At 40.5% G+C, this 24,100-nt stretch overlaps 1 protein-coding gene across 2 annotated transcripts in view; it reads right to left on the bottom strand.

Moving 5' to 3' along the window:
* CPA6 (carboxypeptidase A6) overlaps positions 1-23,619 on the bottom strand; it is a 45,121-nt gene extending 21,502 nt beyond the window's left edge. Inside the window, exons 1-7 of one of the 2 annotated variants that reach the window (XM_083451249.1) lie at positions 23,262-23,333; positions 17,713-17,753; positions 9,294-9,369; positions 5,547-5,671; positions 3,357-3,471; positions 2,862-2,963; positions 2,024-2,128 (exon numbers count right to left, since the gene is read on the bottom strand). In XM_083451249.1, coding sequence (XP_083307375.1) covers positions 2,024-2,128; positions 2,862-2,963; positions 3,357-3,471; positions 5,547-5,671; positions 9,294-9,369; positions 17,713-17,714 — 525 coding nt within the window. In that variant the 5' untranslated portion in view covers positions 17,715-17,753; positions 23,262-23,333. Of the gene's footprint in view, positions 1-2,023; positions 2,129-2,861; positions 2,964-3,356; positions 3,472-5,546; positions 5,672-9,293; positions 9,370-17,712; positions 17,754-23,261 lie in introns of both variants that reach the window. The other variant, XM_083451248.1, reaches the window with a different exon arrangement.
* Positions 23,620-24,100: the final 481 nt, after the last annotated feature.

The following is a 24,100-nucleotide window of genomic DNA, read 5'->3' as shown; positions in this document are numbered from 1 at the left end:
TATTCCCCAAATACAGTGGTACCTTGGGTTAAGTACTTAATTCGTTCCGGAGGTCCGTTCTTAACCTGAAACTGTTCTTAACCTGAAGCACCACTTTAGCTAATGGGCCTCCCGCTGCTGCTGCGCCGCCGGAGCACAATTTCTGTTCTCATCCTGAAGCAAAGTTCTTAACCCGAGGTAATATTTTTGGGTTAGCGGAGTCTGTAACATGAAGCGTAACCCGAGGTACCACTGTACATTTTTATACTCCCCACTGGCAGGGGAATCTGCAAAACTTAGAATCATAGAATCATAGAGTTGGAAGAGACCACAAGGGCCATCGAGTCCAACCCCCTGCCAAGCAGGAAACACCATCAGAGCACTCCTGACATATGGTTGTCAAGCCTCTGCTTAAAGACCTCCAAAGAAGGAGACTCCACCACACTCCTTGGCAGCAAATTCCACTGTCGAACAGCTCTTATTGTCAGGAAGTTCTTCCTAATGTTTAGGTGGAATCTTCTTTCTTGTAGTTTGGATCCATTGCTCCGTGTCCACTTCTCTGGAGCAGCAGAAAACAACCTTTCTCCCTCCTCCATGTGGCATCCTTTTATATATTTGAACATGGCTATCATATCACCCCTTAACCTCCTCTTCTCCAGGCTAAACATGCCCAGCTCCCTTAGCCGTTCCTCATAAGGCATCGTTTCCAAGCCTTTGACCATTTTGGTTGCCCTCCTGGTCAAAGGCCTGGAAACGATGCCTTATGAGGTCAAACGATGCCTTATGAGGTCAAAGGCCTGGAAACGATGCCTAACTTGTACACCCCCAAACCTCTGCTGGAGGGATCTCTCTTCTGGATCAAATGGCTTCTGTGGTCAGAAAGAGTCTTTCTGTCCATGGAAGGCAAAATCTGGATCCAGTGCAGAATGGTTTTCTAGTGCAGCTTAGAGAAATAAAATTTCTGGATATGGTGATGTCATTGGAAAGCGCTTCTGTTCACAGAATAATTGCACTCATGGTTGGACCCCTTCCATGAACACAACTCTCATTCTGTGAATGGGAACTATTTTATGGTGGTGTAGGCAGTTATTTATTGGATTTCTTACCCATCCTTTACCATAAAGTCTCAGAATAGGTTGAAACAATATAATAATACAAGACTAAAACAATGGAAAACCTTATAAACTGAAGCAGGCTAAAGGTCAAACCAAATCAAATAAATGTATGCCAGTCTGGTATGATTTCATTACTTAATGGTAACAAGAAAGACAATAACAGAGAGCCCTGATACAACAGTCCTCCATCTGGTATTCTTAATCATTGCTTGTATATATTACTGATAGACTGCAACCTCTCATTATTTGCCTGCAGTATTGTTGTATGTTTCTTGTTGTTGGGTCATGGAGATTATTTAAATTAAATTAAATTTACAATTAGAAAAATAAGAGCAAGCATGTTGGATGTTGCACTTCATGTCCCCGCTCAGACATTCATCTATCCCCGACACCAAGTTTAAATAAATCAGAATATGCTTCCAACAAAAGTGGCAGATGCTGCTGAAATCTCTACATTTCATGTGGTGCCCAAATCAGACTTATCCACAGACTAAGGAAGAACAAGTTCACGCTGTTGGCTGCATGGTGAAAGCTCATGACAACTGTCCAGGCTGCTGTTCAGACAAACAGCAGATTTTCTTCCTGACTTGTGTTGATCTTGTCAGATTCTCTGAACATAAATGAGTCAGGTCCTAAGTCAAGAAATCAGCTAGTCACAATGGCAGTGGAGTTATTCACTGGGATGTAACAGGGCGCTACATCCTTATCTATGCAGGAAACGGCTGATAGCAGATTAAGCTGCATTATGGGTGCTAGCAATATTGTCAAAGGATAAGGTTTGAGAGCACCCTAGCTTGCTTCTGACAGATGCGGCTACCTTCACCCTAGTTAACCATTACAAATAAGTTCCAGATACAAAGGCAGCAAACTGGATGCCCCGGACTTACAATTTCCCAATTCCAAAATACAACAGGGGAATTGAACCTTACTTCTTTCACAAACCACTGGCAAAATGCTGGTCCAATCCATTCTCTTGCATGGATTCCACAGTCTATCCAGACAGCTTTCTTGTAAAGGCGTGATCTTTTGCCTAGCTGCAATAGTAAATGTGCAAAAGTGAGGAGAAAACAAAAACAAAAAACACAGGCCAGCGTCCAAACTACTACTTGTGTCAAATCCTTGTGTGGAATTGTTTCCTTTTTTCCTTTTTCTTTAAACAGCTGAGCACCATAAACTGCTTTTGATAGTTCCAAAAGAACTTAACTTTGCAGCGCAGGAGGAAGCAGCAAGAGGAGAAACAAGCTTAAATCTCCCACTGGACTCATGGAAATAGTTTAACAATTCTTTGGCTCCTGGCTCTACTATCTTACAAAATAAAATTTGATGGTATGTTTTCCCCTCCTTCTGAACACTTTCAAAAGAATTACATGTCAGGCTTCCTTCCAACTCTATGATTCTATGTTCCTAGGTGGAATTTCCTTGGCCATTCATGTTTATTGTTGTGAGTTTAGTGGGTTGGGTAGGCTGTATGCCTGATTCAATAGGTATTTGAGTTCCTGGATTCAACAGGGACTCAATTACACCTGCACATTTTCAATCCTGAACCTCTCAGGAGGAACCCTTTTTGTACTTCGGTTGTATATATGCATGTGCAAATAAACCATATATCATAAAGACACTACAGTCTCCGCCGTCACTCATTCCAAGGAAACCGAACTCTGGGTTAGCACATGAAAGCACTGCAATTTTGCACCACTCAAAGATTGGGGTGTCCCTACAGCATTATATGCCAATAACTTCACAAACATTTTATCAATTTTATTTTACCTTTAGCACAAAAAGTGGTCTTCCTTCATATGACTTGCCAACACAGAACATGTGGACAAGATCTGAATGAGTTTTGTTCAGGTGATACATCCAACTCTGAATCTGAAAAAGCAAAAATAAAAAGAGACAAGATGCATCTTTTTAATTTGAATCATTTTCCTTATCATATATTAAGGTTACCTGACGTCCCCATTTCCCAGGAACAGTCCCCGGATTTACAAATCAGCCCCCATACAAAATCCATTGAAGTTGAAAAGTGTCCCCGGATTCAATGAAAAAACTATCTGGTAAACTTATCATATATGAAAATGAAAAACCAGCACAATATTGCAAAGGCTAGGAATCCCTTAAAGTGTTTTCAATGCGTATTATAGAGTTTCCTAGTTTGCATATTTTTAAAGGTTATTTAAAAGGTTCTAGAAATAACACAAGTTTGCTAATTCCCCCAGGACATGCACTTGCAAATACATGGGATACCATTTTAATGTTACCTACTTCCTCCAGTGAATGATATATTTCATAGCTGTATCCTGGTAATGATCTACGATTCCTGGATGACCCCAAACCACTATGCTTTTCTACTGCTTTTTGCAGATCAGATATGAGGACGCTGTGTCAAAAGAAAGCAAAATGAATAAATGCAGACCAAGCAAGAAAGGGCATAGAAAAATGCAGGAAAATAACACTGTTACGGTAACCTGAAGTAACATAGATTGAAACACGTCGAGGAACTATTTGTGTCACTGTCATAAGCCTGCCTAAATTGGTTGTGATAGCATTCTGGTATACTGTAATGTGCTGTCAAACAAGCTAGTTGTTTTGAAATATAACAGTACTTTGAAAAAAGCCGAGAAGTTTTTTTTTAAGGGAATCACAGAGCATGATGTAAACTAATTAGCCAGTATTGAAGTTTAAATGAAAAACTTAGTATCTTCCACCTTTTTGCTAGATCCTGTTTTACATTCAGACTTCTAAGAAGGGTTACTGTGAAACTGAAAGAAGATTAATCTCTTTTTACAATCTGGAATATGTTAATCTTTGAACTTTAAAATGCAAGTGGATCTGGGCTCAACCATTTGTTGCATTAGCTTCTCTACTCAGCTTTGCCTAAACCTTGTCAGCTTTCCCCTGGGCAATGGCTGAGGACTTGTGCAAGAGGGCTTTGCCCCCTCTCCTCTCATCATGGGCCTCCTGCACCCCCAAACTGGCCAAGAGAATTCCCATAAGGTGTATGAGGAGAGGGAAGATTGTTCTGATATGCTTGTGCACACAGAACATTTGTAGTATCACACACTGAATTCCACCCTTAATTTTTAAAAGCCTATTTAATTTATTTATTGGTGTTGCTGAGAGGTGGGTTTGTGTTTTGTTTTGTTTTGTTTTGGTATATCGACTTTATTCTCCAGTTTGTTTTTTATTTTTTTATAGCGATATTATACTGCTGTTGTAAGCTGCTTGCTCCATGGGTGCATTACAGAAGTATTGTGGATAAATAAAGAATGCTTATATTCAAGCCCACAAAATTTGTTATGTGTTTGCTATCTTGCTGTCCCAGGTTCCCTTTCGGAGGATGGGTGGGACAGAAATTTAATTAGCTTGTTAACTAAATCATTCCGTACATCGTCCCTTGAATATTCCCTTCAAAGGAAACTCTAAGAAGCACCTTGCTAGCTTCACTTCTTGTGTTGTTGTTTTTTAAAGATATGTTTTAGCCCCCAGAGCCATACAGAAAAGTTGGAACATGTAATAGCAACATCTGTTAAAGCTAATAGCAACACAAAACCAAATGAACAAGCAATATCTTCCAGGAGTCTAAGTTCAAAGTTTGTGTGATGTCTCCATTAAGAATACTTTGCGCCAATTACATTAGCGTGTGCTACTTCCATTAACTTTAGAATTAAGAGTCTTTTCCTAACATGGCAAAGACAAGGCTCAAGTAGAAACATGTCAACAGTGTCACATTCTATGATCTAGTTAAATCAATCTGCCATTTTAAAAAAGAAAACAACGCCACAGCATTATGGCATCTCGATACACACTCCCAATACACCTCCACTATAAAAATCCCGAATAAAGGTTATTTAGCTAATTTCTCCATCTTCCTGACAAACAAATCCTGGTCTTAGAATTATCGGCTCCTATTGAGAGAGACAGAACTCTGACAAATGCTGCTGGGAGTTTAAAAACATGACAATGTGGAATGATCAGTGCAATTCCTACTGAAAGCAGAGGAATTAACAATAATAATGAATCTGTGCTCCACACGGGCCTTTTTGGTGACAGGAAATTGACTAGTGTATCCCTAGCATATAATTTAAAAGCATGTGTGCGCTTGCAACTACTCAGCATACTTCTACTTAACATTCAAGTGCAAATTAAGCAGACTGTGGAACCAGTGGCAATAATTACAATTTATATAACAAATAAACCAGGCCTGGGAGCACTGAAGAGACACTGGTTTTCATTCTAAAGGGGACTCTTTAATTAAACTGTCTGCCCAAGAGAGTTCCTGCATGCTTCCATTCAAATAACAGTTTTGTAGGAGGTCTGTTGTCCTCTCCAGCCATTGTAATTAAAAAGGCACAATATTAAATGGAGCATATTTCTAAATAAAATAGATGTAACAGACCTAAACCATGGCAGAATGCATCAGGTGGCCTTAGAGGAACTGAAATCCATGCTTACGTATATTGGATGTTTGCTTGTTGTAGGTAAGGCAGAAGAATTTGCGAATTGTTCCTTGATACACGTATGTCTGTAACTGCACCCTTTGAGATGTAGGAGATGCTGCCAGGCTGCCACAGGTCTACCTGTAGTGCAGGAACCAACCTGTAATTCATATTTATTCAGTCTAGATTGAGAACATCCATGAATTTAATATATAAAAGGTCATCTTCTTCTTATGCACTCTAATAACATGTCAGAGATCATCCTCATGTTTAGGTACTTACTACAGCCTGAGAAAAGCAGATTTAATATTAACCATTGATCCTGAAATAGCCAAAAAAAACCTATGCTGAAATGAGTAATGTGTATAAGGCACAATTTCTTCAATTTAATTTTCAGCCCACGTGTTTTTATGTACATTTATAGTCTATAACTGTTTGATATACATCCTTGCAAAAATCATGTCAGAGGATATGTGCATGCTGCTTTAGTGATTTGGTGTCTGAAAATGAAAACCTAAAAAACCCCCCTAAAACAAGTACTCTCGTCTGCCACACGGCTACCATAATTCAACCAGTGATTAAATGTATTCTCTGCATCCGATTTCCTACACAGTAATTCTTCAAAATACTGTGTAGTCTCTTAATATTATATCAGATGATGTAGCCAGTAGATGTTGCTTTCAGAGTTTACTCTTCTAACAGGTCAACCAAAGGAAAGGAATCTGTCAATAAGTAGAAAGCATTTGGAGTTACAGCAACACATCCCTTGGAAAAGTGTCATGCAAAAGCTCTGGATGACAGCTCATTGGGCAAAGATAGTGCCAAATTGTTTATTTGTTTGTTTGTTTGTTTTAAAGCAAGGGGTATTTAAGGCGTAAGTCCTAAAGTCTGAAACCCAGACAATGAAACTAATTGTACAATCCTAGGGTGCACTGCTCAGAAGTAAAACCAAAGTTCAGTGAGTCTTACTTCCAGGTAAGGTGGCCTGGCATTGCAGCCCAAGACCAGTTGAAAACATAAGAGAGGGAAAAGAACATCTCTCTGAGGGGCAAGATTAGAGTATCTTCTTCCCCAAGTAGGTTTTTAATAAGAGGCCCAATGAGAAAAGACACATGGAATAATGGCAGTGGAAATCTTTTTACTGGGCAAACCTTAGCACCACTAGCTATGTCAGGCTGAAACAATTTTCCATTTGCAATAGCCACCGTGTGGTGAGGCTGAATTCCTACAACAAGTGTGGGGAGATAGGAACATAGGAAGGTGTATTATACACAGTCACACCATGTAGCTCACTATTGTCAACACTGACTGGCAATGGCTCTCCAGGGTTTTAGACAGGGGGCTCTCTCAGCCCTGACTTGAAATGTTGGCAGGGGCAGCCCATCCTGTTTTGCCACCTGAGGCAAAATGGGGAGGTGCCGGCCCCTAAAGTGGCTACTTCAGTTCGCTTCATGGGCGGCCCAGTCCTAGATGTTGGGAACTGAATCGTTGACCTGTCCCTAAACCACAGCATGAGTAAACAGAAGCTGAGAACTTATATTGCCCCACACTTCCCTCCCCCATTTTTCTCCTGGGGGAAAACATGGTTGCAGAGATTTGAACGAGGCATCGCACAGAATACATAAATTTGTCAAAGAATAGTAGCTTTACAAATTTGCCTAAGTACAGTGTGTTCACTTGGTGGAAAACACAAAAATGCCAAGGGTAAACTGAGAACGAACCAATTAGAATAAACCTTTTGTGGGCTTACATTTCTTTAGGTATAAACAAGTTCCTTCTTGGATAGATTCTCAACTTTATTACACTGGTTTCAAATTTATTTGCTTTTTCCCTTGAGGAAGGAAGAATGTTGGTAATGTGATAGGTGACTTAGATTTACAACATAAGCCAGAAGCACTCAGTATGTGCTTCTTAAAACATGTCTGCATTCTAAGGTCTCAAATTTACCTTGAAGGTAACCATAAAATTAAAGCAATTTGTATGTTATTGCTATCCTTTGGCTCTTTCACTCTTCAGCTTATCAACCTTTGTTGGGCTGATAGATTTGTAGAGGCAGAAATATGTGGCTGTTTTGCATGATGTTTGGGGATGGTGGAAGCGATGTTATCCTGCCCGCTATCAGGTAGCAACTGGCTGGTTCACAGCATGGCTATGTGTCCCACTTTGAAGAGGACAATCCTTGGTTTGAAGGACTGTCAGGGGGTAGTTCTCTATTGGAATGTTTGCAGGTCCTAGTTTAAAGATAAAGAGCCATAATAAGGGAGATCAGGAGGGATCTTGGATTTGTCCATCAATGGTCAGCACCTGGTCCATAAACTGAGCAACCACACAGGTCACTTGATCACAGTCTTCCCCATGATGGTAAAATGATTGTGTATGTGTATATTATCTCCTCCTCTTTATGGTGAAACATCTCCTCTATTTTGGCAATGTATAAGTGGCCACCCTATTTGATATCCCTATTGAGGAGGTCATGCCTGAAGGCTATCAATCATCTATCTATCTATCTATCTATCTATCTATCTATCTATCTATCTATCATTTTCTATCTGGTATCAGGCATGCCTGTATTTAAAAATACAGAAAACATTTAAGAATACAGATACTCAGGAATTCCTCATATGATAACAACTGATCATCATCTCTTACTTTTGTTCTTTATTTCTTGCTGTGCTGATAAGACTCTATTTTTCCCTAAGTTACACACATGGAGACAATAGTCTCCTAATTATAAGTGATGTTCTGCTAGAAAAGCATTGCAAAGGTGCTTTGGAGGAAATTGTTCATGACAGTACACAGCTACTGCTCATAAAAGTAAAAAATGTTTGTTGCTTAAAAAGGATTACAATAATATTAGAGGCATGCTTAATACAGAACTATATAAACGGTGTCAAAGTATGGGAATCAGACAGGGTTCATATGGTATAGAAAAATGTTTTCATGATGCCTCTCGCCCTGTCTTTTGCAAATGGCTTGTAACTAAGCACAGAACAAACTCTGTGGGCAAGGACCACCGCTTAGCCGTACAGTGCATGTTTTGCAAACAGGTGGTTCCAGAATCCATCCCTGGTATCTTCATTTAAAACAATCAGGCAAGCAATTTCGAAGTTCCTGCCACAATTCTGAGCTAAATGGACGAATAGTCTGATCTTGTATGAAGTAGCTTCTTATGCTATGGATTCCTATCAATCAAGCTGCATTCCTGTATTTATTTATAATTTATATACCACTTGATTGTAAAAACAACAACCTCAAAGCAGTTTCCTTTGGGGATGATCAGTTAGTGGCAGTAGGTGGGGCCAGAGACAAAAGTGGGAAGGGTTCGCAGGATTGCTTTGTTCTGGTCTTACCCTCACTTTCTTCGTCAGCCCATCTCTCTCATGTTTTTTTCCATTTCTCCACAACAACCACCACCACCACCCTTCCGTTCTTCTATCCTCCCTAAGCATTCATTCATGTTCTTACAATTATATACTGCCTCTTTGAATGCAGTGTAATGTGCATATGGCTCCCAGAAAGCCTGTAAGCTGCCATCTAAGCTCTTAACAGACCCAGAAGGACTTAGCTTCAGCAACTTGGTGGCCTCAAGTGCCTTCAGACCACAAGCCGGAATGAATAGATAGATGATAGATAGATAGATAGATAGATAGATAGAGATTGAGACGGAGATATGTGTGTCAATGATCCTTCAGAACATATTTAAAAATCTCTGATGAAACACTCTGCTCATTCTGTCCCTCAGTCCACAGGCCCCCAAACTCACCTCAAGTTGTTGAGAAAGGATCTTCAGTGTGTTTGCTGCTTTCTCATTCTCAGGAACAACCCGTAGCACTTTATCCCTGTTAAGGAATACTGAAATGAAACCCTAAGAATTCTTTTTTTCAAAAAGAAACATAAGTAAGAGGCAGGGAGGATAACAATAAAAATGTAGATGCAGATTTAACTACAGCTCACATACCGATCACAAATCAGTATCACCTTTTTTATGTCAATGTCTTGAATAATTCATATCATCACCTGGAGAAATGTGAACTCTCCCGCTTCGAGTTGTTAAAAAGGATGAAGAGCTGTGAATATTTGCTTCTTGTTGTCCTTATTAATTCGGGAAACGGGGGGGGGGGGGAGAGAGAGATCATCTCTCCCTATCCAATAATAAAGTATTAACAAAGAAACACCAAAACTTAACGGCTATTGTATAAAGGAAATAGCTTGGAGATGTGTAAACAGATAAAAACCTGATTCTGAAGCTCTGTAGCTCAATGGATATTGTCAGATAGGGAACAGATACTGAAAGTGACTGGTGACCTACAAAAATCTTAATTCTATTGGGTATGTGCCTGCTCCAGATGGATTAATACAGAAATAGAAAACTGTGGCCTTCCTGATGATCTTATGGACTGTAATTCCCATATCCTTTACCATTGGCTATACTAGCTAGAGTTGATGGAAGTTTGGAGTCCAACAGTATATATATGGTCACATGTTCTCACTCAGTCTTCATATCTTTTGTGGTAAATGTAAAATGCTACATTTCCTCCTTTCTTGGCTATTGAAGATCCCTGTTAAGATCTTATTTTAAAAGGTCTGATGTTTGAAATACTAGAGCTCATCAAACACAAATTATTTGCACCCTCTGAAAGCCTTGTGCCAAGATTTGAGATTTTTTAATTCTTAATGCCAGATTCTCCACTGCCTCACATATTGTGTCTGTGCATATTGAACATAAATTGACACCGTTTAGTCTACACAGTGACAAATACTTGCAGAAGTTGCAATGCACTTGAGAATTAGCCCATGTTTCTGGAATGCTGAATGCTTTGCTAGCTCAGGCCTGTAGTTAACATAAGAAGCGAGTCAATTGAAGTGACCTCCTTGATCTCTTGGGTAGGCAAAGCAGATAATAGTACTTAAAAACAAACTAATTAACACAGGGTGTTTATAACAAATATGCCAGGGTCTTCACATTTCTCTTCAACTGTTGGTAGTTTACACAGAGACCTTAGTTTAGAGACATGAAGGCTAGTGTTTACTTTTGTCCACTTAAACTGCCAACAACTGAAGAAGGGACTCTTTGAGTTTGCTATTTGTTCTATATAAATTACCAGCAGCCGCATCGCCAGCATTGCTTGGGAATTACCCAAAAAATCAATGTTGTTTTGAAATCAGAGTTTTAAATCACAGTTTCGAAAGGTTCAGTCTTGATTCAAAATGCTGTCCAAGTAAATCTGAACATAGACAAAAACCTGCTCCTTGATCTCAAGAACCATAATGCCAAATTTGGTTGTGATTTCTTAAAAGGTGTCCAAATGCACAGCAAACAGACAAACAACTTTCCAAAATATACAGTAGATGTGCATAGGTCAAAATAAACCTTCTCTTGCTTTTCTTCTGTTGATCATAGGTTTTTCTGGTTCTCAGTATTTTCAAAGCACCTTCCTTTGTTACAAACTTTACTGGCATCCGATATAAGTGAAATTTTTGTGTATGCTAATAAATTATGTAAGCACTTTCTGGAGCAACAAGCCTCGAGTGGTTCTCTTCCAATCCTAGCTGCTTTTGAAGAAATAAAAATGGTGAGTGGCATTGACAGCTAGTATGTTCACAGCCCATGTCCCTTAAAAGACAAAAAACAAACCTGAGTTGGCCACAACAGGAGGGAGGTTGATGTTGAACAGGGGCAGCCAAAATACTGCCCTTCAAATGCTTGGGACTAAAAAACCCATTATCCGTGACCATTGGCTATGCTGGTTGGGCATGATCAGAGTGGCAGTCTAAAGCATCTGGAGGATGCCAGCATCTGGGGGATACACCTCTGGTGTAGAGGAACAGAAGTCAACCGTTTTTCCTGATTCAGCGGTAAACAGCAGGTTTTGCCAGGGAATGTGATGTGGCAAATGGAAAACCTCTAGGAACCATGTTTTCTAGGTACGGGGCAAGCACGAGTGTGGATGAGCCCATAGTTGATACAGGTTGGAGGAGAAAAGGGGGAAGAAGGTCTCGGTTAAGTGTGGTCGGATTTGAGGTTTTAATGAAACATTATCCTCTCTTCCACATACTGACAGCGCTGCTTATAAGCAAGCATATGGATGTGCTTTAAAGAGTATGCAGATTATAGCTTTATAGTTAATAAATCACTTTAGAGGGTGATGAGAATATTAAATTAGTGACTCTGAAAAGGAAAGCTATTCACTGTTTGCACCACCAGCAGTAATTTACTTAATTCAGCAGTCAGACATACAGCCGCAGGCCCAATCCCTATGATACTTATACTTCAACCACCCACACGTAACCTCATTACGGAGGGTTACGTATAAGTGCCTCTGGCTAGCTTACAAATGTGTATATATTTTTTTCAAACTGAGAACCCTACGGGGGAACTATATAGTGCTAGATATAATCTCACAGGTATTTGGAAAAATATGTTTAAATTGAGAGGAGGAGGGAAAAATAATACTGTATTTTTAAAACCACCTTTCCATATCAATAAATGAATATGGTTATTAGCGCAGACAGGCAACATTTGCAAAATGTGCCTCATACTTTCTTAGGCATTGCCTGCGCTGCAGATTCCCAGACTCTCACTGATGCCAGATAAAGTTAACAAGGCACATAACTGCCTACGAGCTTGAGGCTATATGCGCTTGAAGAATTTTATCCACACTTGCTTCCAAATTAATTCAAACCCAGCTATGCCCACCTAAGGCTCTTTTATGCAATTATGTGCATGCTCTTACTCGTATTCCTGGAACGTTAACATACACAGCACCCTGAGGGTCAGCTATCTCATTGGTCTCAGGTGTATCTGTATGGAGCAAAATGTATGGACTGCACAGTTTTCCCACATGAAAATTTCCCAAGCAGTTTGACTCAAGTCAACCCTATTAAGAACCCACCTACTGGGAGCAAGCAGTAGCTTCTTGGTTCTTGCTTCACAAGGTGATGACTTCTCATACTTCCAAATTAGTACATATACTGTAACATTTTCTCATGCAGGTGTACCCTGAGGGCTGTTTTCCTCCTATGAGTCATGACTTGGTGTTGGGAGTCATGAACTGATAAATACACATGAACAAACATAACTCGAGTTTTCTAATTGGTACAGTGTACATCATTTGGTTCGGATGACAGAACTGCAGAGTGGCTTCACTGAAATAGGTACAAGTTATATTAAAATGCAGCTGATGTATCTGAGAATAAGCTGGCACCAAACAGTCAACCTCTTGAGAAAAGTCAAGTTTTATGCTCGGCTGTTGCAATATAATATCCCCTCCCCTTCAATTTGAAATGTATAAATCTGTTTTTCTGCTAATGAGCAGAGAACACATCTTGTTTTCCCTTAGCTGCACTGCGCATCGTGTCTTGTTGTGAACTGCGGAGATAAAAGCACTTAAGTGTTTAATCTGAAGCAGAGAGAAAACTGAACATGACAGTTTCATGCTGCTTCACACAAATTCTAATATACACATCATGTTTTACTGCAAGCTAGTGCATTAGCCTGTCAGAAGTGTGGAGGCAATAAGACACCTACAGATCAGAGGTTAAACTTGGTATTCTTCAGATAGCTAGACTTTTGAACCTTATTACAGTCCTTTCTCTTTTCACCATGGAGATGATATGTACTTAATAACAATATGTAATTTTAATTAGGCTCAAATGTATGAAGGCTTATTAATGACTTTAGGATTGAGGCTAGACTATCATGTGACCGAAATGAAATGGTTGAACTGGTTTCCTGATTTCAATATTTTTTTAACAAAGACTTTTTCTAGAATGACCGCTCCCCCGCATAAAACAGGGGGCGACCTTTACGTGGATGCGCACAGCCCCTGGATCTGGAGCGGCTCCATCAGCATAGGCTTGGCTTTGCCTTCCCTCAGATGGGATACCTGGAGGTATCCACCTACCCCAGTCAGTTGTCCAATCCCACCTGGGGGAAGCGTTGCCAAGGAGATCAGGCCAGGTAGGGGAGGGATTACCTGCCCACACAATAGAGGGAGGATCTTACCTGGGAATCCTCATTTGGCTCCAGAGCTTATTGAAGGCTTATTAATGACTTTAGGATTAAGGCTAGAATATCAAGTGACTGAAATGAAATGGTTGACCTGGTTTCCTGATTTCAATATTTTTTAAAGAAAGACTTTTTCTAGAATTGGAATTTAGGAATCAGGGATTGTACCACTGGGATAACTTCCACAGGAAACCTTATCTCAATGTGGGGAAAAGATGTGAGTAGATACTGTATTCATTTTGCCAAAAATGTAGTTCTATTGGATCTACTTTAAATTATTTACATAATTCATTCATCCAACATAAGATTTTCAAAAGACTTTTTAATGATTTGCTGTATGCATTTTTAACTCTTATAAGATATGTTTACTAATGTAAACTATATGTTTACTAATGTAAACTAAATTTACATTATATACTGTATGTATGTACAATTTCAATCCTGCAAATTCAAAGGCAGCAGCTGAGTTGCTGTTTAGCTGAATACTCCTTAAGACTGTTCCTTCTTGTCAATTATTGAAAGTGCAGGTTCTGATGCAACTGTTATTTATACAAGTTTTACTAGAAATGAAAGTTAACATACAATAGATTTTTCCAAAGTTAATAACTGATCCCATTGGTTTCAATGGGATTTGAGACTGCTTAACTTTGGCTAGATTTTCTCTATAATAATTTATATCATTGGTTCAGGCAAGAGACCCTAAATAATGGCATAATGGTGATATTCTTGCTTCCCACGGATTATTAATTTAGTTTTGAGAAATGTATGCCTTATGGCTTGATCCAATTAGTTACTCAGCTAGCAGAACAATTTATAGGCTTGGGCTGGAAAATATTTTGTTTGTAAACATCAGATTTAACTGTTCACGTCCTAAGTACTTTGATTTTTTTTAAAAATTGTTTGTTTGCTTGCTTAATAAATAAAATTTATACACTGCTTGATTGTAAAAAATAAATAAAGTGAGTTACAAAAAAGATAGCTAGGAGGAGGGGATCCTGCGGGCGAAGACCTCTTCAACTACCTGTGAATGCACTAAAAGCTAATGTAGGTTTGGGGAACCTGTGACTCTCCAGCTGTTACTGGACTATTACTCCCATCATCGCTGACCACTGGCCATGCAGGCTGGGGTTCATGGGAGTTGGAGTTCAACACATCTGGACGGCGTCAGATTCTTGAACTACAGGGAAATAATTCATGAGTGATGTTGACGACAGTTGGTCTGTTTAATGTAACATTGTAAGAGTTTTCCTCTTTTTAAACAAGAAAAAAGGCAAGTGATCTCCGCTTAAAATTAACACGCTGATTATTCCAGTATGGCTTGTCTCTGATATTCCTTTGTTGTAGGGCAACATCTGGTACCTAACTACCAGTTGAAAGGTAAGTACCGCACATGCAATTTGATTGTGCAGCAAAAGCTGCCAGCTTTCAATCCTTTACTGCACACAATAAAATCTTTTTGGAATAGTTAATTTTATGCTATCTCTTTTCTTTTTCTCCGAGGCATTGTGCAGTCCTCGTTCCATTCCAATAGCATTTCAGCTGTGCTGCTGCTATTCCGACAGTTGTTAAAATGGAAAAGAAAGTTGCCTCTCTCACTTTGTAATATGCCACATACACATTTCATGAAGATCAGCATACTTTCGGTTAACTTTTATAAGACAAAGGTGAAAAACTGGATAGATGCACCATTGCTAGGCTATGTCTGTATCTAAAAACAAGCATTTCTCATGCAAATGCACATACCATTAGATCTTTTCAGTGAGTGATCAATTTAAAATAGGCTGTCCCTCTGCATTTTTACTAGGAACTAAGTTGCACAGTGGTAGACAGAAAGGTATTAATTAGGCAGCAAACTGAGGTAATGTAGCTTCCCCCACCTTTTACACCTACACATTAGGTGCAGGTGTTTGCCTATGTGCTTAGAGATCACCATGTGTGTAGGCTTTCCTGGAGGCTGGAACCCTGTGCAATTAAGAGTTCCACTGCACAGTGTCTAGAGATCCATGAGCATAGGCTTTCCTTCTGGAGAAATCCATGCCGAGGTGAATGTGGAGCCATGGGAAGGCTTGTGCTCTTGGAGCCAGTAGCACAGCCTCACTGTCCCCCTCATGTATAAAGTTTGAAGGGGGCTAGTGAGATACCCCCAAGTTTCAGTGAGCATAGTAGGGCTTTCTAAGAAATAACCAGGTTAAGAACATAAGAAGAACGCTGCTGGATCAGACCAAAGGCCCACCTAGTTCAACATCCCGTTCTCATAGTGGTCAACAAGATGCCTATGGGAAGTCCCCAAGCAGGGCATGAGTGCAAGAACACAACTCTTCCCAGTTGTGTTCCCCATCAACCAGGATTCAGAACCACCTCCAATATTGAGGTAGTACACATGGTCTTATCATCCATGAGTTTGTCTAATCTACTCTGAAAGTTCTACATTTTGGGGGCTGCCACAGCATCTGTAGTACTGCAGACCCTCCAAGTGTCCCTGTTTTCCAGGGACGTCCCGGATTTACAGAAGCTGTCCTGGTTTCTGATTTGATCCCAGAATCTCCCGCTTTTCCTCAGCATGTCCCTATTTTTATTGGAGAAATGTTGGAGGATACGGGGTTATCCAACCCCCAAGCCTGTCTGAAGGCAATCCAGTATAGGGAAGTTTTTGTAAATGTTTAATGTTTTATTATGTTTTTATATATGTTGGAAACTGCCCAGAGAGCCCAATAAAACGTGTGGCATAAAATTATCATCATGGAATGGAACATCCCTATTTTCATTGGATAAAAGTTGGAGGGCATGGTACTAAGTTCCGCAGTTTAACCATGTGGTGTATTTTAGATTTATAACCACCCCCACCCCCAGACACTGTGTTAAATGCTTAGGGTATTACACTGAAAGGATTCACTCTGGGAACCAGGGATAACATATTTCCCAATGCATTTTTTACTTTTAAGTAGTTCTAGGGATCACTCATCTGATAAGAGCAGTGGCATAGGGGAGGAAAATTATCCCCCCATAAACTTTGGGTCAGGGGCTTGCTTCCCTTATCTTTTGTAATACTGCTTAGCTACTCTTTCTAAAACTAAAGGGGTGTTTAGTTTTATTAACATTGGTAGGAATACAGTTAGAGGTTGTGTATATTATGAAAGCCCTCTTCTTTTCCCTCCACAATTCAATGCCAGCTTTGGAGGTGGTCTCTAGATCAGGAAAATGGCACAGGGAAAGGGTTAACTCTCCCGGGCCCCCAATGTCATCACTCCACTCAAATCCAGAACACCCTGCAACCGCTTTAAAGGATAAAGACATAAATGTTGAGAGATCCCATCATGTATTGTGCCATTTTACAGGTAAAATGTTTTAGATGGTTGTTATTGTTGTAAGTCTTAACTGGAAGGAAGCTAGTAAAACCTGCAATCACCTGGGGATTACTGTATTACCCAATTTATAGCTGAAAATGATCGCAAAAACAATTTATAGGTTCAGAGTTGAGTGAACAAGACCCCAAGGAATACTTCTAGTTCCTGCAGTAAGCCTGGTAGGGTACTATGGGGATGTCTGAGAAACAAGCAAGTTATAAATTAGATCTCCAATAGCTAACCTTAGCTGTTGATAAAAATGAATAGTTGCTAAAGGAGAGCGTCTGGTGAACAGTACTAAAGCCATTTTGGACAATACACTAAACCATAGTTTAGCATGACAAGAATGAACTGCAGCAAGCATTGGGCTTTCATACTCCTCTTTCTTTAGTGCAGCTACAAAGGGTTTGGGAAACTGTGGCTTTTGCTTTTGCTTAAACATAATAGGCCATGTCATGTTAAGCTTAAGTATGGTTAGGAAACAGGTCAATTTCAAACAACAGTTTGTGAAGTTGGTTTATTTTCACTAACCATGAAAGACACACAAAACTGTGGTTCATTTAAAATGGAAGCTGAAACTTCCAATCTCCTTGTGACTGTGCAGGAGAAGGAGAGGGCAGGTGGCAATGTGCAGACCCAGAGGAAGGAAGGCTTGATAAACCAATTTAATGGTCTTGCCTTCCAAGGATTTCTGGACCCAGTTCTGAAAGGGTGAAACTTGAACTAATACTTGATGCATCTGAGGAAATGAAAGTGGTTTTAAAGTTCTGACTTTCAAGGTAAAACTCTTACAGTTTAGGGTTAAAATGAAAACCTATTTTTCAACCGACATGGCGATTGGTTCCTTTGAGGTATGGATTTCAGGAAGGATCTGCTCTGACATCATGATGGATTGCAACAGTAGGATTACAGATGTTGGGGCCAGAGAAAGAGAGAGAGAGAGAGAGAGAGAGAGAGAGAGAGAGAGAGAGAGAAGGAACACTCTACAATCAACTTTTTTCCAAGTGTATGCAACAAAGCAGATAAGGACAAGCCGAGCACTGTACCTGCTTGGATGAGATAATAAGAACTTACATTTTGTAAACAACAACAATAATTTTATTATTTATACCCCGCCCATCTGGCTGGATTTCCCCCACTCTGGGCGGCTTCCAACAAAATATTAAAATACAATAGTGCGTCAAACATTAAAAGCTTCCCTAAACAGGGAAGATAGGAAACAGTGATCATTCCATCAACAATGATGGAGTCCAACAAAGTCCAACTCCATCTGCTGCTCTTGAATTGTCTCCTTTCCAGGTGGTTTTATAAGAATTACTATTTGACTTGTGCTTGAGTTTGCTTTTTTCCTCCAGCCTCCCTCCTTTTTTCTTTTGTGCCTTATCTTTTCAACGGTAATACTGCAAAAAGAAACTGTTTTAACTGAGTCTATGTAAGCCTTCTGAGGAGGCTTTTTGGCTGAAGAATGGGATGCAACCACTCTGCACAAACAAACAGAGAGGAAGGGCCGTGGGGATGGGGAGGTCAGTGTGGTGCAAATGCACTATCAGGACGACTAGACTGGTTCTGCCTGTGTGTTTCCACCACACTGATCTCACCAGTACCTTTCCCTCCCAGTAAGCAGCAGCAATTCAGCTGTCAGGAGGTTAGGCGAGCACTGCTGCCCGCTACTGATTAAATTTATATATTGTAAGCTCTGGCTCTCTCTGCTATTTTTGTTTTTTTTATTCCGCTTTTAGACTTGGCTGTTTTGGGTTATTTCTGTACTTGTTTATACTTTGTTGGCCATCAATTCCTTTTTGGATGGAAACAGTAGTGCATACATTGTTTTATAAATAAATGCATCAAATTTTTATTTTGAAAAAATTATCTTATTTACAGTCATCTTCAGAATTCAATTTATTCTTCTTATATAAACAGAATGGAAGTCCCACCCACCCCCCAAGTTCTGTACATAGTTCAAGGCTGAAATCCTATGTACATTTACTTAAGAGTAAGTCTCACTGAAGTTAGTGGAACTTTTCTGAGTTAACTGTATAAGGAATGTGTTGTAAGGCAATCATATGACTCTTGTTGAGATCTTTGATTGATCAAGAATTTACTGACAAACAAATATTCTTCTGGAAAATGGTGACTCTTCCAATAACCACTGTATAATAACAAAGCTTTTACAAGGGTATACTGCCTGCCCAGTTTTAACTAGTATCTAAAACCTTTAATGTTTAAAGTAAAAACTATCACTTAAAATTAAAAGATAAAAGGATCTCTCTTTAGTGCCTGCTTGAGAACACTTTTATGAATAATTCCTAAATAGTATGGATGTTTGGCAAGCATCTATTTTTATCCTGCATTATAGTATTCACAAACTTTATAAAAAGAAGCTCATATCAATCATCGGATTCTACTTTGCTTAATACAATAAATTGCACATTGTAATTTATAAGCTACATAACCAACTTACTCCAGTGCAATCCCACTCAAGTTAGGTTAAGACTGTGTATTCATTTTATTGTTAAGTAGTTTTGGTGGTTCTGCCTCGGCAATTCTCAGAGTAGTTTAACAATTAATCCCTCTTCCCAGGGAACTCTGGGAATTGTAGCTCTGTGAGAAGAATAAGGGTCTCCTAACAACTCTCAGCACCCTGCAGTTCCCAGAATTACTTGGGGGAAGCCATGCCTGTTTAAGGTAGCATGATACTGCTTTAAATGTATAGAACAGATGAAGCAAGAAATTGCATGGCCATCTGTCAGGGATGCAATAATCTGAGTGGGGGTGGGGTGGGATTAAATTACCTCAAAGGCCCCTTCAAAATTTTATACTTCTCTGAGGACAGAGGTTTGCATTTACCACAACAGAAGAGTAACAGCAACATGGATTCATTGTTCAAGAGCCCTGAAGAACTTTTACAGTATGACTGAGAAAAACAGAGACAGAGAGAGAAATAACTATGGTAGTTACAAAAGGGATTTGATGTGGTGGGAAACTTTAAACCTGAAGGCTTCATCGAAGCCTAAAGGCAACTTAAATAACGTGGACATTCTTTTATTGTTCACAAAGAGTACTAATTTCATTGTACTGGCAACAACTGCTCTCTTCAATTTTTTTAATCCCCTTAAGTTCTAGCTTGCCTATCGTTCCTTCAGTGAACTTTGTTCTTGTGCTACTAATCACAAGCCTAAGCAATCTTCTTGCAGCATTCATTAAGTTTTTGGCCTCTCTTGACATCATCAGGAAGGGTCAAAATTGTGGGGGGTTGTTTTTCACCAGGAAGATACCTGCAAGTAGGCACTGGACTCAGACCAGAAAGCAGCTGTCATGTGTTAAGTGCTCTGTCACTGCTAGTGACCTAGGGGTGAAATCCTTTATATCGTATTACCCGTTCCATGTACTTTCTTTTCCTAAAGCGTATGGAATGTTTTTTAAACTTCAGTGAATGGTTGTGTTTTAACTGTGGAATTCGCATGCCTAGCCTTAGTAGTTTAATAAAAATGAAAAGGGCAAGGCCATTCTGACTTCCTTCTGCTTATCTTGAACCACCTAAAAAAGCACCACTTTGAATGAATCCTACACAGACTGTGCACTGAAAAAGGTATCGTTTTACTAGCATTGCTCTATAAGGTAAGCAATTTCTGAAGCCACAGCCAGTTATTTTGAGAATGTTGTACATCACATGCACTATTTGGTTGTCCACACTAAACAGAATTAAATTGGGGAAGGATTACTGTATTTTTCAGTGTATAAGACTAGGTCTTTTTCCTAAAAAATAATGTCAAAAATTAGGGGGCGCCTTATACATGGATACATCTCCCCCATTTTCTTAAATCTGAGTCCCTCCCAAAAAAGGGGGCGTCTTATACATGGAGGCGTCTTATAGACGGAAAAATACGGTAGGTGAATTCTTGGCATTTAACAGAAGAGCCTACTGCAATAATGAAAGTCAATGCTCAACTTTGTTTAAAGCATCTTTCCAATATGAGACATTTCCCTTGTATTCCAGGGTCACTTGTGAAAATTATTTTTCTATCTTGTCTATTTTGCAAAAAGCAGGTTGCATAAAAACAGGATGCATAATTGTTAATGCCAACTGTGTATTTTTTTAAAGGCACTTAAACACAAAAATATAACATTGAACCACTTATTTGTAGTTCAGTTGGCTGTGCTTTGGCTGGGGACATGGGAAGGTGTTCTATATTGTGTCTGATTATCTCTGTATTATCTACCCTGGCGGGTAGCAGCTTTCCAGGGCCTCCGATGAAATCTTTTCCCCATCTCCTAGTCTTTCTTCTACATAATATACATGAGCCATGGTATCTGCCCTAGTTCCCAGCTATGGAAGTGCTAAGACTACAGCTATTGAGGAAAGGATTTTGCTATTGAGGAAAGGATTTTGCATTTGTACTAAAATTACAGTTGTAGGTAGGAGCTTCCACTATAGCAGAGGTGGGGAACCTTTGGCTCGCTGGATGTGGTTGGACTAAAACTCCTTCCATCCCTAATCATTAGTGATAGCGGAATCCAAAAAATACCTAAAAGGCCACAGGGTCCCCATCCCTTCTAAGCTGGAGCTAGTGCTGGTAAAAGGCATCAGAAAAATTCAAAAGCGGAAGTTGGATTTGCACAGCAGCTGTTCTGAGCTTCAAGGAATTATTTGACTACATTAGCGAAACGACAATCTCCACAACTGGAATGGAGAGAACTCTGTTGCTCTGGCCTGGCGGTGGACTTGAAGTTCTGCTCCGTCCTGCTCTAAGTATTATCTGCCATTCCATCATGGGGAGGTGGGTAGGGGGTGGAACATATTGTATTTTTACCTGCATCTTCCTCTTGCCAGTATCATGCCAGCCTAGTTCTTGTGTCATTTCACACCTATTTGGTTACTTGCTTATGGGTCTTAAAACGTTTGATTTTATTTGTTTGTTTTCAGAATGCATTCTCACCAAGGTTTCAAGACGGCTAGCAACAAAAACATGTACAAGAAAAAAAGAGAACAAAATTTAATTGTAGTCTGTCATATTATGCTTGTGAGTCAGAGAGGAATGCTGTGGAAGGGCTTATAGATGTTAATAACAACAATCCATTTTGGTTTAATCAGTGGCCACCTCTATTAGCATAGGCTGTCCATCATTAATATCAATGGGTCTTCCAACTGAGTAAATGTTAAGGCTGCAACCCTGTGCACAAGTTTGTGGGAATTGTGGGGATTGAGCTAAAAGACGAAAAATAATTCACTTCCAAATGAATCTTCATTTCTGTTCTGGCTACTTTTCTGTGTGTCTAAGCTTCAAGTCTTAGGCTTCAGTCTTATATACTGTACACACTTAACTGGGAGTAAGTTCTGTTTAGCTCAACAGGACTTACTTGTCTGACATAGGTCAGCTTGCACTGCCAATTCCGAGAGCTGTGGTTTGCCACGATGCTTTGCAATTTGTAAATTCAAATTATTGTATGCAGTGCCATTTTTCTAGAAAAAGAAGTGCCAGAACTCACCATGGGTATCTCCCTTGTTCTCTTATAATGGAAATGGCACCCACCTGAGAGGTGTTCCAGGTGGGGGGGGGGGAGCCCTGCACAACATCATCTACTGTGAAAAGGATCTAGGAGTCTTAGCAGACCACAAGCTTAACAAGAGTCAACAGTATAATGCAGCAGCAAAAAGAAAGCTGATGCAATTTAGGCTGCATCAACTGGAGTCTAACAACCAAATCAAGGGAAGTCATAATCTTGCTCTATTCTGCCTTGGTCAGACTCCACTTTGAGTCCTGTGTCCAGTTCTGGGCACCACAGTTCAAGAAGGATATTGACAAGCTGGAAGGTCTGAGGAGGGTGACAATGATGCTAAAGGGGTCTGGAAACCAAGCCTTATCAGCAAAGTAGAATGCCTATTAGCATTCATACTAACGTCAGGTGTACTGTACTGTATACTCCTGAAGACTCAAGGGCTGTCCGCAAGGAACCTTCGGATCCTTCTACATTGCAGAACTCAGTTCAGTCCCCAGCCAGCATGGCCAGCGGCCAAGGAGGATGAGACCTTTAGACATCCCTAAAATTGCACCGGCCATCCTGAAAATCCAACAACATCTCGAAAGCCACGGTTCCCTCACCCCTGACTGAAGTAATTAAGTAAGTGAGATATGAACAATCAAGGTCCTCCCACGCTAAATCGAAGAGCACAATTATAACGATTCACAATTCTCCAACAGTTGCTGCCATCAGCCCGTGCAAAGTGCAAAATGAGAGCAAGAGAGGCGCTACTTCCGCGCCCTGGTTGCTCCCACGAGCCCCAGCCAGCACGCCCAATGGTCAGGGATGAGGGGAGCTGGAGCGCAGCAGCCTCTGGAGAGGCAACTAGGTTGGAGAGGGCTGCGCTCGGCACACTTACCCGGCGTAGCGGCTGCCGTAAGCGGAGCTTCGTCCTGCCACAGCCTGCAGGAGCAGCGGCAGCAGCAGCAGCAGCAGCAGCGGCCGGAGCGGGAGAAAAGGCGCAGGCGCCGCCGCCTGAAGTTTCATGGTCGCGTCGCGGGAGCAGCCAGGATGGAGCTGCTCTGCGCGCCCCTCCGCCTCTGCCGGGCGTACAAAGGAGCCGGCCCGCCAGAGCCAGGAGGCAGGAGGGAGGAGCAGCAGCGTGGATCAGCCTCCACCCCCGGCGCGCTTTTCTTTTCTGGGAGGGGCGCGGGGAGCGGGGCGGGGGGACTGGCTGTTTTGCGGCTGGAGCAACAGGCAAGTTCACTGGGAAGAAAGTTGAGCGCGCTTCTCCCGCCGTGGGGGGGGGGGGGGGGGGCTCGACGGAGACCAATAGAGGAGGCGCGCAAGTTTTTAAGCGGAGTCCAAAGAGCGCAAATGAGGATACATATATACAAGCTGAGTTGTATATATGGAGGGGCTTACAGCATTAACACCCCGAGAAGGACTTCAATTTCTCTCATAGCCTAAGCCTTGGATTCAAGCAGGAATTAAGCTTGACAACAGGAAGATACAATGAGAGGCAAAGGAGGTGCTGTGGGATTGGTGGACGTCAATGTTTCTTTTCCTTTTTAGTGTTTATATTATTAATTTGTAAGATTTGGATTTTTATATGCTTGTTTTTGTGTATTGTTATTTTTTGTGTTTTTTGTTGTTGTGTGGAAGATACTAATAAAATTTACTATTTAATAAATTATAATAATAAAACAAAGAAATTAAGCTTGGCTTTCCCTCTCGTCCTTCTTCCTTCTGCCTGCT

Source organism: Podarcis tiliguerta (genome assembly GCF_965153285.1).
Source record: "Podarcis tiliguerta genome assembly, chromosome: 7".
NCBI classification, from domain to species: Eukaryota; Metazoa; Chordata; class Lepidosauria; order Squamata; family Lacertidae; genus Podarcis; species Podarcis tiliguerta.
Note: the sequence above shows the minus strand (reverse complement) of the source record. Positions and strands in the feature narration are given on the sequence as shown.